We start from the raw sequence: 17393 nt of genomic DNA on the forward strand, positions 1-17393 counted from the left end.
CTTGATTAAACAGGCTCAGGCCACTTTCCCTTTGACCCCGCCCCGAGTCCGTGGTAAACCCAAAGGAATGCAGGGCCAGGGCTCCGCGGGAGAGGTCCGTGCGCGCCGGAGCGGGCGGGGGTCTCCCGTCTCCTCCGACCCCGCAAAGCAGCCAGCACGCCCAGGGGGTTCGGCAGCCGGGGTGGGGGCAGGAGGAGGAGGAGGAGGAAGGGGAGGGACGAGCGGGGGCAGGCAGGCCCGGGACTAGGAGGTCATGCATAATTCAACAGCTCAGCTTTCGGCCCGCCTCTTTCCTGGGAGTGGGAGTTTGCTCCAAACTTTGTTTATGGGACAGTCCGGGAGCCGCGGCGGCCGCGCTGTCTGCTTCTCCTCCGCCTCCTTCCCGCGGAGCGCGAGCGCCTGAGGCCGGTCCGGGGGATGTGAGAGCCGAAGCCCCTCGGCTGCCAGGCACCGCGTCGGCTCGGGATTTGCCAGCCGGGCCCCGGCTCCAGTCCTGCAAGCTCGGACGCACCCGAGCTACCCAGGCCCGACGGCGAGTTCCGGCGGGACGCGGCCGCCGCACGCCCAGACTCGGCTTCGCTGCGCGCCCAGGTAGTGCCCGCCGGCCGGCGCGCGCTCCCCCGCGCCTCCCCGGGGCGCCGCTCCTCGGGCCTCCGCAGGCGAGAGGTCGCGGAGCCGGCTCGGGTGGAGGCTTCTTTGGGGGGCAGCCTGCCCTGGAAAGCTGTGACCTGTCCTTTGCCACCAGCAGTTCAGCAACATCCCGAGTGCGGTTACTCCCCCTCCCCCGCCCTTCCTCCTCCTCCTCCTCCTCCTCCCGGTAACTCCTTGGCTTCAAGAAAGTTGCATAATTCTCGAGGCCAGGAGGGACCCCTCCCCCATCCGGCTGCTCTAACTGCTGAGTGTCTGGGATCCCGAAGCGGACACCTATCCATCTCCTCTTTTTGTTTTCTCTCTCGTCTCCCCCTGTCCCCCTCCTTCGACTCGAAGCAAAAGGCTGATCTGACCTCCTTTCTCCTTGCAGAAGATGAATCCGGCCTCGGCGCCCCCGCCGCTCCCGCCGCCCGGGCAGCAAGTGATCCACGTCACGCAGGACCTAGACACGGACCTCGAAGCCCTCTTCAACTCGGTCATGAACCCCAAGCCCAGCTCGTGGCGGAAGAAGATCCTGCCCGAGTCTTTCTTTAAGGAACCTGACTCCGGCTCGCACTCGCGCCAGTCGAGCACCGACTCGTCCGGGGGCCACCCGGGGCCCCGGCTGGCCGGCGGCGCCCAGCACGTCCGCTCGCACTCGTCGCCCGCGTCCCTGCAGCTGGGCACCGGCGCGGGCGCGGCCGCCAGCCCCGCGCAGCAGCACGCGCACCTCCGCCAGCAGTCCTACGACGTGACCGACGAGCTGCCGCTGCCCCCGGGCTGGGAGATGACCTTCACGGCCACTGGCCAGAGGTACTTCCTCAAGTAAGTCAGCCTGGAGCCAGGGGGGCACAGGGTCACGATGCCCAGGGCGCGCGCGCTGGTGCCTGTGCGTGTGCATGTGCATGAGTGAGATGGTGTGTGTCCTTCCAAGGTTCTTTCCCGGAGATCTGGGAGCTGGCAGTAGGAAGTGAGTCCCTGGGTGTTGGAATTGTGAGGGATCAGAAGCCGCGAGTCTGATGAGGTTCTTCCAGGGGACATGGAAACTCTTTAGAGGTGGGAGAAAAAAAGTAGTTTCGGGAGGATTCTCATGAACCACATAGGTGACTTTGCCCCGCATCTGGAGTATTGATACAGACTCCTGGGCAAAAAAGCCTTCCCCCCTTCCCTGCCCACTCTGTCAGATACCCCGGAGCCTGGTCCATTGGGATGTGACGCCAAGACACATGCAAGAAAAGTTCCGAGGCCGGGGGAGGAGAGGGACTCTCGGTAGTGTAGGTGGTCTGCAGGCTCTCTATTCTCGGGAAAAGCGAGCTGGAAAACTGCCTGGTAGGCCTTACTGCTCCCGCTGGGTGAGGTAATGACCACACAGCACAGTGATGTAATTAACAACTGCTTGTTGAGGTTGTGGGTTGGACAAATAATTGTGTGGAAATTGGGTCAGGAGTTGTATTATGTCGCACTTGGTAACCTGAAGTACCGTGGAATCAGGAGCCTGCTGGTCATTCTTCTTCCCTTCGCATTGTTCTGGCTTTCTGATGTAACGAATTTTACATTAGATTTGAGTTAGATGGTATAGGAAAATACATTCGCAGAGATAAAGAAAATTGTTTCAATTGTGGTACCTTAAGATAATTATATTCCGGAGGAGAAACCAAGCTGGAACTTGAAATGTAACCAGTGAGGTCACAGGGAGTCAGGCTACCAGTGGCCTAGATGGACATTGTGCTAGCTGGACCACTTGGTTCGGAACTGCCTGCACTGGCTGGCCGTTCACTGCCAGAGAGAGAACTCCTCTTCTAAGAACTTGCCTGAGAGTTTATTTTAAAGCCCATATTTCTTTGAGAGTAGCCTTAGTTTAGAAGTTACATTAAGACGTTATATGCTAGTTTTAAAATAAAATCCAGGCTTGCTTTCTTAGTGTTTGATACTTGGATTGCTCTGAGAGGGCCCTAATGAATACGCAGTGGTGGATCGCATTTATGATAGCCAGCTCTTTGACTCATAGTGGTGACCAGTGATTCCTTCCCCATCCCAAAGCTGTTGACATCTTGTGCAAGGAGGAGTTCTTGATTTTGTCTCTGGGGTTGGTGCAATGCTGAGAAGCGCCTATGCTGAAACAGACTCTATGGTCATTTTATCCCACGACTGGTCTTCTCTCGGTTATTGAGTGATAGTGTGGACACGTACTCAGTGCTTTGACTTCCACATGGCTGGTGGAACTCAAGTGTGTGATGTAATGATGTGACATTTTCCTCAACGTGGTGATATTGTTCTAAAGGATGACATTAGTTTCTATAGTACATAAAGGTCCAATAGCTATCATCTTGTATTAAGTTCACTTAGGTAAATGCAGTTTTGAATATTTTATTGTGGCTTTTATAGAGATAGACTTAGTAATAAATACAAATAGAAAAAGACCCAGTAATTTACAATTTGGGATCTTTTTTGTCCCAAAAGATTTTTGAAGTGTGTTTATGAATATACACACACAAATATATACATTTGATCAGGATACTGTGGTTATTAAAAATTTGAAACAAGAGCTGGACTTGCCTAATATCCAAGGAAAGCTAGGAAAAAAAGACCCCCAAACAAAAAAAATCCCTTTTATACCCATGTTTTGAATGATTGGAATAGCTCAGAACTATGGTCGTGAAACCAGGGCAAAAAAGGAAGTTAGCTTTGGGTTCAGAGAAAGTTGCTCTGAGCTGTTGGCCCATCCCCCAACCACAGCTACTGCCCAGCCTGAAGCAGAGCGCATCTTCATTTCGTGTGGGATCGTGTTGGATCTTCAGTGAAGAGGACAGCTGGACAAACCTGTAGATACTAGGCTAGCCTGATCTGATGCTGTCCCTGGAAATTTTTTGGCCAAGTAGCTAAGGGAATTTAAGAAATGAAGTCATGGTGCCTATTGTCTTGCAAGATAACTGATCAGGTGAGAGTCCTCTGAGTTTCTTTTGGAGCTTCGTTTAAAGCTGGGATAAGGTAATTGTTATGTGTCACACTTTGTTACACAGGCTCACAAGGCAGCGTATTTTGGTGGATTAAGAAGAAGCTTGAAAAATGGTGGCAACTGACCCTGAATTAACTTTCATAGAATCTACCCATTACTTTGCTCCACCGTCTGTGAAATGGGGCCAGTAATAGAATCCTGTTCTTGATTCTGTCAGGAGTTGAGGGCTTTACAAATCAGAAATGAAAGTATTTTATAATTGACAAGTGTCAATTTTTTCTTTTTTGGCTGGAAAACTGAGGCCAGGGAAGGGTGATGACATGAAAGTCGTGTGATTATTTAACGGTGGGCCCTGGATGGAACCTCGAATCTGTTGCCGTCTACTTAAGGAACAGTTTTCCGTTGTCACCACTCCCACCTTTATCCCCACGTCACTGCCCCAGCTGAACAATGAGCTTTGTGGGAAACAAAGCCTGGGCATCTAAGAAGCTTTAAAAAGCCTTTGTCATTGTCTCGGGTAAGATTGTTCCTAGGTGTATGAGGTAATCGCTTTCTGGTACCTCTGGAAGGTCACACCTCCCCTGGTGTTCAGGCATTGCTTCAGGGGAACGTGTAATGGAGGAGGGGTCCAATGGTGCAACAGATGGCGGAGGAGAACCACTGCCTCCTTCCTGCTTCCTCCAAAGCTTCTAACTCAGCAGGGGTGTAGGTGTGGGACTCTTAGTAACCTGGCACACCGACTTTGAACATTGATCACATTAAAATTTAAAAAAATTTCTGGTTATAAATGGAATACATGTTTCTTGTACATAAACCAGAAAATAGAGAATTGTAAGGAAGAAAATGATCTGGCTTCATTAGAATTTTCCATTTTTGTAGAAAAATTTTATTGGAATAACATGTTCTATGAGAAAAAATGTTTTAGCCCCACTCTTAAATACAATTCCAGTTGTAACATTCACCTGCCTCTCCCAATTTTTAGTAATAATTTAGTGTTTTGCCTTTTCTGAAATGTGTGGTAGAAAATTATTTTTGTCAAAGTGATCTATGCACTTGGTAACAAATCCAACAGTACAGAAGGACTTTTGTCAAAAAACAGCGGTTTCCTTTACTTCGTCAAGGCTCACAGAGGGAACCTTTTAATTTTTTTTTTAACTGTTTCTGTGTTTAACTCTTAGATTGTTACCTCCTTAACCCTATGTAATATGCTTTTACCACTATTTTTTGATTTATCAACTTTTACCTCCTGATATGAAATTGAGAATATAGCTCCTTAAACTGTTTTTTTCTTTCTCTCTCCAATTTGATATTTATATTATTTTTAGTTTGTCTGTTAGGCCACCTTTGTGATTTTTTGGTCAACTTGGACAGTATTTCTTGACTCTCCGTTTTGTGAGTCTGGGAGGTTCTGGTGGCTGCTGCTTCTGCAATTCACTTTTTGTCTATAACACCTTAACATTCCAAAGCCCTGAACCTATAACTAACAAAGGTTTTGTGCTTTGCCCCCAAATTGACCTTTTTATTCATAAATTATTCTTCAAGTTGAGAATCTGTAGGCAGCATTTACATTATTACAATTCTACAAATATAGTTCATTGCCTTGTTGTATTAAGATTGGATTTTACACTTGCACACTGGGCCTGGTGTCAGGGCTCCTGGGCCAATCAAGGGAGGATACTTCCAGCACCGAAGTCAAACAGATTCTTTTTACTCTCATCGGTTGTTTAAATTTGTCACCTTTTAGTTTCTTCATATTTGGGCCTTGACTTTTTTAAACATTTTTTTTCTAGTATTTCATTTTTTTTTTCTTTTGTGAGGAAGATCAGCCCTGAGCTAACATCCATGCCAGTCCTCCTCTCTTTTTGCTGAGGAAGGCTGGCCCTGAGCTAATATCTATTGCCAGTCCTTCTCCTTTTTTTCCCCAAGGCCCCATTAGATAGTTGTACGTCTTTCTAGTTGCTGTATGTGGGACTCGGCCTCAGCATGGCCGGACAAGCGGTGCGTCGGTGCGCGCCCGGATCCGATGACCCGGGCCGCCAGTAGCAGAGCGCACACACTTAACCGCTAAGCCACGGGGCTGGCCCCATTTTCTAGTATTTCTAATTGCCTTTTTATATGTTTATATATTATTTGCTTTTATTATGATCTCAAAATTTTCTAGGCTCTTAATCCCGTTGGTTCTATCAAGTCTCCTTTCCCTAAGGGTTTATGCCCAGATCCCTTCATCTTTCTGTGCCATTCTGGGTGCTGATTGCTCTCTAGGCCTACAGCAGAGCTGTCATCCTGGGACTTCTCTTGACTTCTTTCCACAGCTGGAAGTGCTGTTTCTTTTTCCCATATCTTCTTCTTTTTTGGTTTATGCCCTCATTTTGCTGGAGTACATACTTGAGTAACTTCTTAAGAAATGTTTGTGGGAGGTAAATTTTTCAAATCTTTTTCAATTTGAAAATATTTATTTTAAAAATTGTTTTAAATATATTTTAAAAAAATGACTGTGGCTTGTTTTTTCTATTTACCATTGGATGACAATATAGTGTAGTGGTTTTCGTGAGGAATCTTTCGTCATTCAAAAAATAGTGCCTGCTGCCTCAGTTTCCTCGTCTGTCAACTGAGGATAGTAATAACTATTTTGTAGTATTTTGAAAGGTTAGATGAGATAACATATTTGAAGTATCTAGCACATAGTAGACTTTCAGTACAAGTTCCTTCTTGCCTCCCCTTGCCACACACACACACACACACACACACACACACACACACACACGCTGTCTACCTGGCCAAAGTCAGATACAGAAACCCTGGCAGGAGAAGGGAGAAGTGATTTTGACTCTGGGTTATAGCTATGGCTCTGAGTGACAACCTAGATCTGGAATTGGAAGCCAGTTTTTAAAATTTAAAATAGGGACTGAGAGTCAATTTTCCTGTTAACAAACCTAAATAGGAATGCCCGCCGTGGGCGCCCTTTTGCTTCAGCATCTTGGGCAGAGGATACCCAACCACTTCTGAGGAGGATCTACTTTTTATTTTTTGGAATCTGGCTTATAGCTGCTGGTGGGGGCGAGTTTGTGTGTCAGCTGAGGGGTGGAGGGGAGATGTCAGCGCTTCCTGGAGAGGCAGCCCCAGAGTCACCGTGGAGCAGGCTCCCCACCCTTGTGTATGGAAACTCTTTTCATACCCCTAGGTGCTTTCGCATATAGTCTTTGTTACAACCCTCACAGTGACCCTGTGAACAGGTACATATTATTATCTCATTTTACTCTTGAGGAAACTGAGGCTGAATGAGGTTGAGTAAATAGCCCAGAGTCACATAGCAGGTGAGTGGCAGAGATGGGATTAGGATTGTGTGATTCTAAAATCTGTGCTCCTGCCCTTGCGCCATGCTGCTTCATGCCAATTACATGCCCATAATTAGCCTTGTGATTAGGTATCCTTGGTGACCCGATGACTCTGGAGTGGCGGATGGAGCAGTAGAGTTTGCTTCTGAACTCAGTCTGGGGGATCAGATTTGGAACTCTCAGTGCTGGAGAGAGAGATATGATGAGACAAACAAACAAACCAGAAATGGGTAGTATACCTAGTTTATATTTTATTCTCGAGATTTCCATCATTAATAAATCCATACCATTTTATGGGGAACACAGATGTGACATGGAGGGTGGATGACCTAATTTATGTCAGGATTAGGGATGTTGCTGAGGACTTGTTGAAAGGTTAATTAGATAATGTTAGTAAAGTAGTTTAAAGGAAAAAACGCCAGGTTGCTTCCCATTGCCCTTATAATTGTGGAAATTGATTAGAAATAAATTGCTTAGAGGTTTAAGGCAGCATTGGGTCTCAATTTTTTTTTTTTAATTGATGTTTTAATGGTTTTTAACATTGTGAAATTTTGGGTTGTGCATTTTTGTTTGTCCATCACCATATATATGACTCCCTTCACCCCTTGTGCCCACCCCCCACCCCCACTGCCCCTGGTAACCACAGTACAGTTTTCTCTGTCCGTGTGTTGGTTTATATTCCACATATGAGTGAGATCATACAGGGTTTGTCTTTCTCTTCCTGGCTTATTTCACTTAACATAATATGCTCCAGGCCCATCCATGTTGTTGCAAATGGGACGATTTTATCTTTTTTTATGGCTGAGTGGTATTCCATTGTATATATATACCACATTTTCTTAATCCAGTCGTCAGACGAGGGACACTTAGGTTGCTTCCACTTCTTGGCTATGGTGAATAATGCTGCAATGAACATAGGGGTGCATAAGCCTCTTTGGATTGTTGATTTCAGGTTCGTTGGATAGATTCCCAGTAGTGGGATGGCTGGGTCATAGGGCATCTCTATTTTTAATTCTTTGAGGAATCTCCATACCGTTTTCCATAGAGGCTGCACCAGTTTGCATTCCCACCAGCTGTGTATGAGGGTTCCTGTTTCTCTACATCCTCTCCAACACTTGTTGTTTTTTGTCTTGGTGATTATAGCCATTCTAACGGGCGTGAGGTGGTATCTTAGTGTTGTTTTGATTTGCATTTCCCTGATGATTAGTGATGTTGAACATCTTTTCATGTGCCTATTGGCCATCTGTATATCTTCCTTGGAGAAGTGTCTGTTCATTTCCTCTGCCCATTTTTTGATCGGGTTGTTTGTTTTTTTGTTGTTCAGTTGTGTGAGTTCTTTATATATTATGGAGATCAACCCCTTGTCCGATGTATGTTTTGCAAATATTCTCTCCCAGCTGGTTGGTTGTCTGTTCATCTTGATTCTGGTTTCATTTGTCTTATAAAAGCTCTTTAATCTGATAAAGTCCCACTTGTTTATTTTTTCTTTAGTTTCCCTAGTCTGGCTAGGCATGTCATCCGAAAAGATTCCTTTAAAACCAATGTCAAATAGTGTGTTGCCTATATTTTTTTCTATGAGTTTTATAGTTTCAGGTCTCACCTTCAGGTCTTTGATCCATTTTGAGTTAATTTTTGTGAATGGCGATAGCAGATGGTCCACTTTCATTCTTTTGCATGTGGCTGTCCAGTTTTCCCAACACCATTTATTGAAGAGACTTTCCTTTCTCCATTGTATGTTCTTAGCACCTTTGTCGAAAATTAGCTGTCCGTATATGTGTGGTTTTATTTTTGACCAGTTGAATCAAGTCTTGTAGGAATCACAGCCTTATATATCACCCCCTCTTTTCCCTTCCTCTGTCAGTTAAATATCTAACCACAGGAAGGGTTATGGAAGTAAAAGAATCAAGCAATCCAGGGGACCGTTTTTCTTTTAAAGGGTGATTGGGAAGATTGAGGCCTGAAGTATGATTAGCTTACTGTAGAAGGGCAAATTCTGAGGGGATGGCCCTCCTGCTGGTCTGTGGGGGACCATGATTGTTTTAGGGTATTGAGATATCAGTAAAGCAGTGTTTCCCAAAGTGTATTCTTTGGGACTCTCATCCATTCAGATCCTTTGTGAACAAAGTGTTCCTGGACCAATAGGTTTGGGATATGTTGCATGCTCTATCCCTTTCTTGGAATTTCATGATATACATTAAATACTACAAAGTGACTTATTAGAAAAACTAGTTTATTTTTGTTTAAGCCAATATTTCACAAACATTTGATTTTTGAACATTTTTATTCCATCTATCGTCTATTACCATCCACTCAGGAATGTTCTATAGACCACACTCTGGGAAACCTTTTTGTGACCTATTCTTAGAGTTCAGAGTTTCATGTTTGCATTAAGTTATAGTTTTTCTTTTCCATGTGCTTTGTGTATATGTGCTATATTTTTATTTATATTTCTTGATTTATTTATTTTTTAAATTTTATTTATTTATTTTCCCCCAAAGCCCCAGCAGATAGTTGTATGTCATAGTTGCACATCCTTCTAGTTGCTGTATGTGGGACGCGGCCTCAGCATGGCCGGAGAAGCGGTGTGTCGGTGCGCGCCCGGATCCGAACCCCGGTCGCCAGCAGCAGAGCGCGTGCACTTAACCTCTAAGCCACGGGGCCGGCCCTATATTTCTTACCAATGTCACTTACCAACGCTTAGAGAAAAGGAATGGCCCTGAATATCAGACAGGTGCGATATAGCACAAGAAATCCAACAATTACACTACAGTGTGATAGTTTCATACTCCTGATTTTATTTTAAAAAATGTGTGTGTGTGTGTGTGTGTGTGTCTGATAGAAGGATACATACCAAAATGTTTATAATGGTCGTTTCTGGGATTATGGATGATTTTTGTTGTCTACTTTCTGCCTTTCTGTATATTCCAAATGTCCTACGATAAACACATATATGTTTAGATACGTGGGGTGTTAACGGCAACTGCAGGAGAAGGCAAGCAAGGAAGCAAGTGGAGGTGGAGTGGCGGGTGGGGCGCATGGGGGAGCTCCTAGCCGTGGCTCAGCACCTGAAGCCTGGAGCTCACGTTACTAAAGGATGCTCTTTGGGAGCTGTTTGTGTTTTTCTTGTTTTGGGTTATTTTCTCTAGAAATGACCTGCCACAGTAATTGCTAAAATCTTAACCCGGAGTTCTCCGTAAAAGCCGCCTCGGGGTAAGCAGTAGGCTTTGGCAAATCTTAGGTCCTGTGGATTTCCTTAGCTTATTCTTTATTTGCGTGCTCCTTCCTGGACTTCTAGCTTTGCTTAATGTTCTGTCTGGACACAGCAGATGATAAGGAAGAAAGGAAAGAATGATGTTCACTTGTTCCGCGCTGTTAGATGAGGTGAAATTAGAAAATGTATGCAAAGTGCTTAGGGCTGTGCCTGGCACTTACCGTAAGCACCGTAGAATGTTCATTTATTACTGTTACTATTCCTGGTTTAGACGGCGATGGGGCTGCGACCTCCTGGGGCCCCTCCTTCGTGCCGCCTAAAGGATCTGTAGCTGTTGTTAGCATTTACAACTAAAAGTCCCTGAGCTCCTCCTGGGAGCTGGCCGAGGGTGGGCAGAGTGCCAGGGAGAAGCGCGATGTAGGTGTCCTGCCCTTGAGCAGCTGACCGTCCAGCTGGGGAGACAGGGAGAACACAAGCAGAACCGCGAAAGTAGCTGCCTTCTGACCCCGGTGGCGGTGCAGACGAGGGCAGCTGTGCTCCGGTGGTGGAGGCCCTTGAGAGGTGTGCATAGTAAGGCATCATTTCTGTACAGGTCTGAAACCTGCTGCCGTGCTGAACGGCTTTGGGTTTCTCCCATTGGCTACGCTCCTTCTGGCCTCAGGGACTCGGCACAAGCTGTTATCTGTGCCTGGATCATGATTTCTCTGCCATGTGCCTGGTTAACTCCTACGCTCCCCTCAGGCATAAGCTTAGATGGCAGCCCTGCAGGAGGACTTCCCTGACTCACAGCCCCGCACGCTGGCTTAGGTGGCCCTGCTGGGTCCTTCCCTAGCCCCTCTGTCATAGCACTACTGCCTACTGCCGTGTTTCTGTTTAAGTATTTCTCCTTCTCACTGCACTGTAACCTCCCTGAGGGCAAGATTGATGTTTGTCCTGCTTGTCATTTATTTATTTATTTATTTATTTTTAAAAGATTTTATTTGTTTATTTTTCCCCCCAAAGCCCCAGTAGATAGTTGTATGCCATAGCTGCACATCCTTCTAGTTGCTGTATGTGGGACGTGGCCTCAGCATGGCCGGAGAAGCGGTGTGTTGGTGCGTGCCTGGGATCCGAACCCGGGCCGCCAGCAGTGGAGCGTGCGCACCTAACCGCTAAGCCACAGGGCCGGCCCATGCTTGTCATTTAGAACCTGAGCACAGTGCCTGGCACGTAGGGGGTGCTTGATAAGGAAGGAATCCTGTCATCTTTTCTTTTAGCTATTTGCATCGCAAGCTCATGGACTGGAATTCCTCCTCATAGGAATCTGACATTCTTGGGAATGTAATTCTGTCATGTCTGTGCCCCTTGGATTGCAAGTTGAGAATCATAGCTCCACATACTAAATGCAGCGGAGAGGAAGATAGATGAAGGGTGGGTGTTCAGAGAAGTCTCTGTAGAGGTCGTTGGACATAAATGGAACCTTGAAAAAGGGAAAAATGTGGGTAGGTGAGCAAAGAGGCCTTCCAGGAAAGGATGCTAAGGATGTTTTAGAGGCCAGGAAGAACCTGGCTGGACTTGGGTTAAAAGATGAGTGTTGGTTGGTAGATGACTGGTTGTCCCATTGAGGCTTTGGAACCTCAGCTAGGATGGGCACACCGACCTTTCGCTAGTAAATGTCAACTTCCTCATCCCTTAATCTTGAGATATACCAGTCCTGGCTTTATTTGAATGTAGCATAAGACCCCACCGTTGTCCCCTATGTTGGGATCTTCCTAGTTGTACAGAAAATAAGCATTTTATGGGGCCGGCCCTGTGGCTTAGCGATTAAGTGTGCGCGCTCCGCTGCTGGTGGTCCGGGTTCGGATCCCGGGCATGCACTGACACACCGCTTCTCCGGCCTCATGGCCGCGTCCCACATACAGCAACTAGAAGGATGTGCAGCTATGACATACAACTATCTACTGGGGCTTTGGGGGAAAAAAATGTAAATAAATAAAATTATAAAGAAAAGAAAATAAGCATTTTATACTAAAAGAGTCTGAAATGATAGCGCCTTTCATAAGGCGCTGTCTATCCATCCATCTGTCTATCCGTGGATCCACCCATCTGTCATACATTCAATTCAGCATGTGTAGCTCCACAGTAGTGGGTGGTCTTCACTTTCTAAGTTAGTAGGACACAAGGCTACTCTTGACTCAGACCCACCCCCACTGAATCTGCCATTTCTGCTTGTAAATGAATAGCTTGTGGGTCTGGTTGTTCCCAGAATACTCCCTTGTGGTTTTGAATAGTTTCTCAGTTCCTCTTAGGCTGATCAACTGGGCACAGACAATACTGAGATTCTAGAACCACAGTCATCCCACCAAGGCCCACCTAGGCCCTGTCCTCTGAGGATGCCTGGCCCGAGAAGCCAGTGGCCTCCTTCTCAGGGAGTTTCTCAGACTTTCTAAACTCTCGGTGGAGCGCATTGAGAGCCTTTTCATACTAAGTCACAATGCTGAATCACATGTTAATGTTTTCAGAAGACTTCTTTAATTAAAAAAAAAAAGCTTTTGAATAAGTGATACATACATGTAAGTGACAAAAAATTCAAATAGTACCAGAGCATATACTACAAGAAGTCTCTCTTTCACCCTCCCCCAGTCATCCGGTCCCCTCTTTTGTCTTTCCAGAGAAACTCTGTGTGAGTACAAGCCTGCATATGTATATATAAATTAACTATCTGTACCCCCCTGGACTGTTTTCGCTACAGGACAAATGGTCCACTCTATTCTGCACCTGCATGTTTTCACTTAATATATCTTGGTGTTCGTTCCTCTTCTGTACATAAATATCTGCCTTATTTCTTTAAGGACAACGTACTCTAATTTTTTTTTAACTGATATCCTATTGATGGACATTTGGATTGTTTCTTTCTCTTTTTAATTATGAAAATAATATCTGATCAAACACTACTGGAGAGAGGGAAATGGAAAATAAATTCTTCTGATCTTCCCTGGATCCCTACATTGTTAATGCTTTGTCCAGAGATATTCTTCACACAAAGAGCAGCTCTCTGGCTCCAATCTAGCTGATTATCGATCTAGCTTGTCTGTTATCTAATTTATCTATCATCTACTGTTCTACCTATGAATCAATATTCCTACCCTTCTTATAGGGTGATACATGGTCTGGCAAATGCACTGGCCAGTTAGATGGATGCTCAGCCAATCCGAATGAATGGTATACCAGTGTGAAGTAGCTGATCACGTATCTCACTGTTACTCAAAGTGTAGTCCAACGACTGACACCAGTGTGCAAATGTAACTGGCACATGATGAGCTAGATATGGAAGTTGAGACTGTTTAGAAATTTTTATAGCAAAATGACATTGCTGTGACATCTAAGCACATGATCGGCGGGATCGTCTTGTGGAACAGGGTAGTTTGGGTGTGTCAAACTTGTGTGGTGAGTCACATGTGGTCCAAGCTACATACAAGCCATCCACAATAGGACCATGTACTGCTCTTGACAGAGTGAAAACCAAAAACACTGGTCCTTTACCACAGATAGTTTGAGAAGCACCGATCTATCTATTTTTCTCCCTCTCTTAATTCTGTCATCTCTCTATCTATCCATTTATCTCTTCACCCATCCATTTACCTACCTATCATTTTATTTTTCCATCTATCCTTATAACTGTCTTTTATGTATCAACCAACCAACCAATCAGTCATACCTCTCATTAACTTAACAAGAATAATCAATCTAAGATGTTGAATAATGAGCTTCAATATGGAAACAAATTCTATGGCACAAAGGTTGTATATAATCTGTTTTCCAGTACATAATATATTTTATGTCTTTGTGGGCCCCTCACTAACTGATTGTTTTAAAAATATGCTTTGGCACACTTCAATTCTGAACACTGTAGATAGATCCAAATTCTGTGCTTTTTTCGTGACTAATCTACCTTCAAGCATTGCCAGCTACAGACTCAGTAATCAAAACATGGTGACTAAAGAAAAATATGCATGCTGGATTGTTTATTAAAAATATATATTCCTTTGTGGTGGCTTTTCTGCAAATAGAAAGATACTGAATATTTGTCTTTCTCCCAATTTGTCCATAGAAAACATTTTTTGGCCTAGGTTTTCAAAGACTGAGGACGTGACTATGGTAACCCATCAAAAAGTAGAAACTGTAATTAAATGATACGTGTAATTAAGATGAACAGACATAACTTTTACTGATTTGATTTTACTTTGGGGTTTATTTTTAAAAGCTGACTTTTTAACATACTCTTCTCGAAAAATAAAAGGAGAACCAAAGGATATAGAGTGAAAAGTAAGCGTCCTGCACCCACTGGTCTGCTCCTCAGAGTAACCACTGTTCACCATGGCGTGGTATCTCCCCGGGGTTTGTTTTCCATCGACATGACTTGATTTATGGCGGCGTCTGTCAGTTGTGTTGGCCTCGTGTTGACCACAGCTGCGGTGGGCTTTGTTTCTGGTTGACCCTCACACAGCCTCGGGACTGAGCAGAGTACAGCTATGGATTGAATTTTGGAGAACTAGATGTCACCTGATGGGGACGTCTCAGCATGCAGAGCTTTGTTGGGGTAACTGTGGTTCAGAGACGAGGATTTGCCTGTGTGGTTCAGGAAATTGATGTCCTCGGTGCTCCAAAACTGATCTGGGCTTTGAGGACTGTCTGATGTGGGCCGGCCGGGATGAGGTGGGATAGAAATTTTAACTGCCGTTTCCGACTGCACAAGCAGTGACTTGATGTTCTGCCCCTCTGGAATGAAGGTATCATAGAGTGAGTTAATCGCGGGAAGTGGCTTTGCTGGGGCTGGAGAAGGGAAGGAGGGAAATCATTTGAGGGGGAGTGGAGTCATTTAAGGGATATTAAGGAGGTAAACTGGACAGGATTTGGTGATGGATTAGATAAGGGCAGTGAGGGAAAGAGGTGAAAGGGGAGATTTGCAGGTTGCTGGCTGTATAACGGCATGAACGGTGGTGACTGTAATGTAAGCAGTACTGGAAGGTTTAGAAGAGGTTGAGAGACTTTAACCTGTTGAGTTTGAGGTGACTTTAAGATATCCAAGGGGCCGGCCCCGGGGCTTAGCGGTTAAGTGTGCGCACTCTGCTGCTGGTGGCCTGGGTTCGGATCCCCGGCGCGCACTGACGCACCGCTTGTCAGGCCATGCTGTGGTGGCGTCCCATATAAAGTAGAGGAAGATGGGCACGGATGTTAGCCCAGGGCCAATCTTCCTCAGCAAAAAAGAGGAGGATTGGCATGGATGTTAGCTCAGGGCTGATCTTCCTCACCAAAAAAAAAAAAAGAAAGAAAAGATATCCAAGGGAGATATATATATATATTCCAGACAACTATATCTATATCTAACTGTATATCTCTGTATATAACTATAATAATCATATATATATGATTATTCAAATCCAGGTGTGGATAAGATCCCTTAGAGAGAGGTTCAGGCAGAGTGAGAAGAAAGGAGTGAAGTCCCAACAGAGCATGTAAAGGAGGTGAAGAAACAGCCGGATATATAGGAGGAAATCCAGAAAGTAGTGCATGAAACCCAGGGAAGAAAGTGTTTCCAAGAAGGAGGAATGGTTAATTCCATGGCATGTTTCTCAGAGGTCAAGGAAGAGGAGAACTGAAAAATGTCCAGTGAATGGTTTTTCCACCGAGGCCACTTTCTTTCCTCAGGGTAGGTCAGGGCAGGGGCCTGGGGTGCTACTTCATATAATCTAGTTTTTGAAGAGGGAAAAATGAAGAAAATAAGGATCTCAATTAGATAAGGTGTGCCCCACAAATTCCCATATGCTCTGTGGTGTTTCTGCCAAGGAGCCCGGTCCTCTCATTATGCAGAGCCAGAGCCCTATAAAAGGACCACACATTTGCTTATTTGAACATCCTGTTAAAACGAGGTCTGAAATCAGTGTTTTATGACTAATCGAGATACATTATAAGACTTGGGTAAAAAAATGACTCTAATTGGTATGACAGTCACTTGCAGTGAGGAAAATGACAGTTTCCGGTCCTCGCTGTGGTAAAACCCTTGTTACAGTTTGTGGCTCCCAGGACTGTTACTGCTGGGATGCGTCACACTTAATTGTAGCCATAAAAATAGCAGATTATGTTTGGAGAGTATCAGTTAAAAATTTATGGTTCAGAATATTATGTAACTGTAGTTTCAGATAAACGTGTATCTTTTTTCTATCTGTGTTTCTCCATTTGCCGGAACTGATTTTGATCCCCTGGCAAAGGGGATTCTGAAATTAATGCAGGTAAAGGCCCCAGGCCAGTTTACCCTTTCACAATATAAGGTAAATAAAACAAGCTTGGTTCTATCAAACTGGCTTGAGTTTGGATACATTTTGTAGTTACAGCAGTTTGCTAATTTGGGAGCACCTGGTTTGGGATTGCATCAACATGTGAATTTAGTAGGAGAGATTAAGAATCATAAAAGGAGCAGTCAACTTCAGTGCTGTTTATGCAATTACTTATGTTTCTGAAGATGCACTTTCTAGCGCAGTTGTACCCACTTTTATGGTTCTTTGTCTTATGTCCTATGTGAAATATAAACCTGTGCATATAGAACTTTCGGCAAATGTGGATTCTTACATAATTTTATCATCCAACATATGTTTGGCTATTTGTGCGTTTTAACATAAAATCCAACCATAAATATGTATTGTAGAAAACCCTGAAGGAAGGAAAGACAGGAAAGAAGAAAGGATCAGCTGTACCCAAGTGTGTTTTTAAAATATAATCTCCTTTTTCCTTAGGCTTTTAAAAATGTTTATCTATGTTCTGAAAAAAGTTAAACTTGAGTTTTTTGATCTTGTGTTTCTGTAAGTATGGAGATGGTAAGGGCTCTGCCTTGGGCTTCAGGAAGCTCAGTTCTCAAGGGAAAGTCCAGGGCTGTGGCCCGCACGGTGCACAGTGGAGCCATTCTTCTTTGCATTGTCTGTTGCTTACATTTTAATAACTATTGAGTGGCTGGTGATTATTAACAGGTGCCTCACAGTAGGAGCAGTGGAGACTGCAGGGTCAGGACGGACCATTTGGAGTGTCAGCATTAAAGACATGCTTTTGAACATTAGATCCGGAAGAGGTGAAGCTTTTGCCTGCAGCTTTGGCAGGTGAGCAGAGCAGCGGATGGACCAGCACAGCCTCTTTCAATTATTAGCCATGGTGAAGCGAGTCAAGTTTTGCCACAGTGCTTTTCATTTAACCTAATAATTGGCCGGCCGTAGGTAATTGGTTGAGAACCATT

The 17393-nt window shown here is 44.8% G+C and overlaps 1 protein-coding gene across 2 annotated transcripts in view; it reads left to right on the forward strand.

Annotated features, from left to right (window-relative positions):
* Positions 1-325: 325 nt before the first annotated feature.
* Positions 326-17393, forward strand: part of WWTR1 (WW domain containing transcription regulator 1) — a 123770-nt gene continuing 106702 nt past the window's right edge. Inside the window, exons 1-2 of one of the 2 annotated variants that reach the window (XM_058551126.1) lie at positions 326-591; positions 1022-1455. In XM_058551126.1, coding sequence (XP_058407109.1) covers positions 1025-1455 — 431 coding nt within the window. In that variant the 5' untranslated portion in view covers positions 326-591; positions 1022-1024. Of the gene's footprint in view, positions 592-701; positions 765-1021; positions 1456-17393 lie in introns of those variants that run through there. The other variant, XM_058551133.1, reaches the window with a different exon arrangement.

The sequence above is a fragment of the Diceros bicornis genome, chromosome 2 (genome assembly GCF_020826845.1).
Source record: "Diceros bicornis minor isolate mBicDic1 chromosome 2, mDicBic1.mat.cur, whole genome shotgun sequence".
In the NCBI taxonomy this organism is placed as follows: Eukaryota; Metazoa; Chordata; class Mammalia; order Perissodactyla; family Rhinocerotidae; genus Diceros; species Diceros bicornis.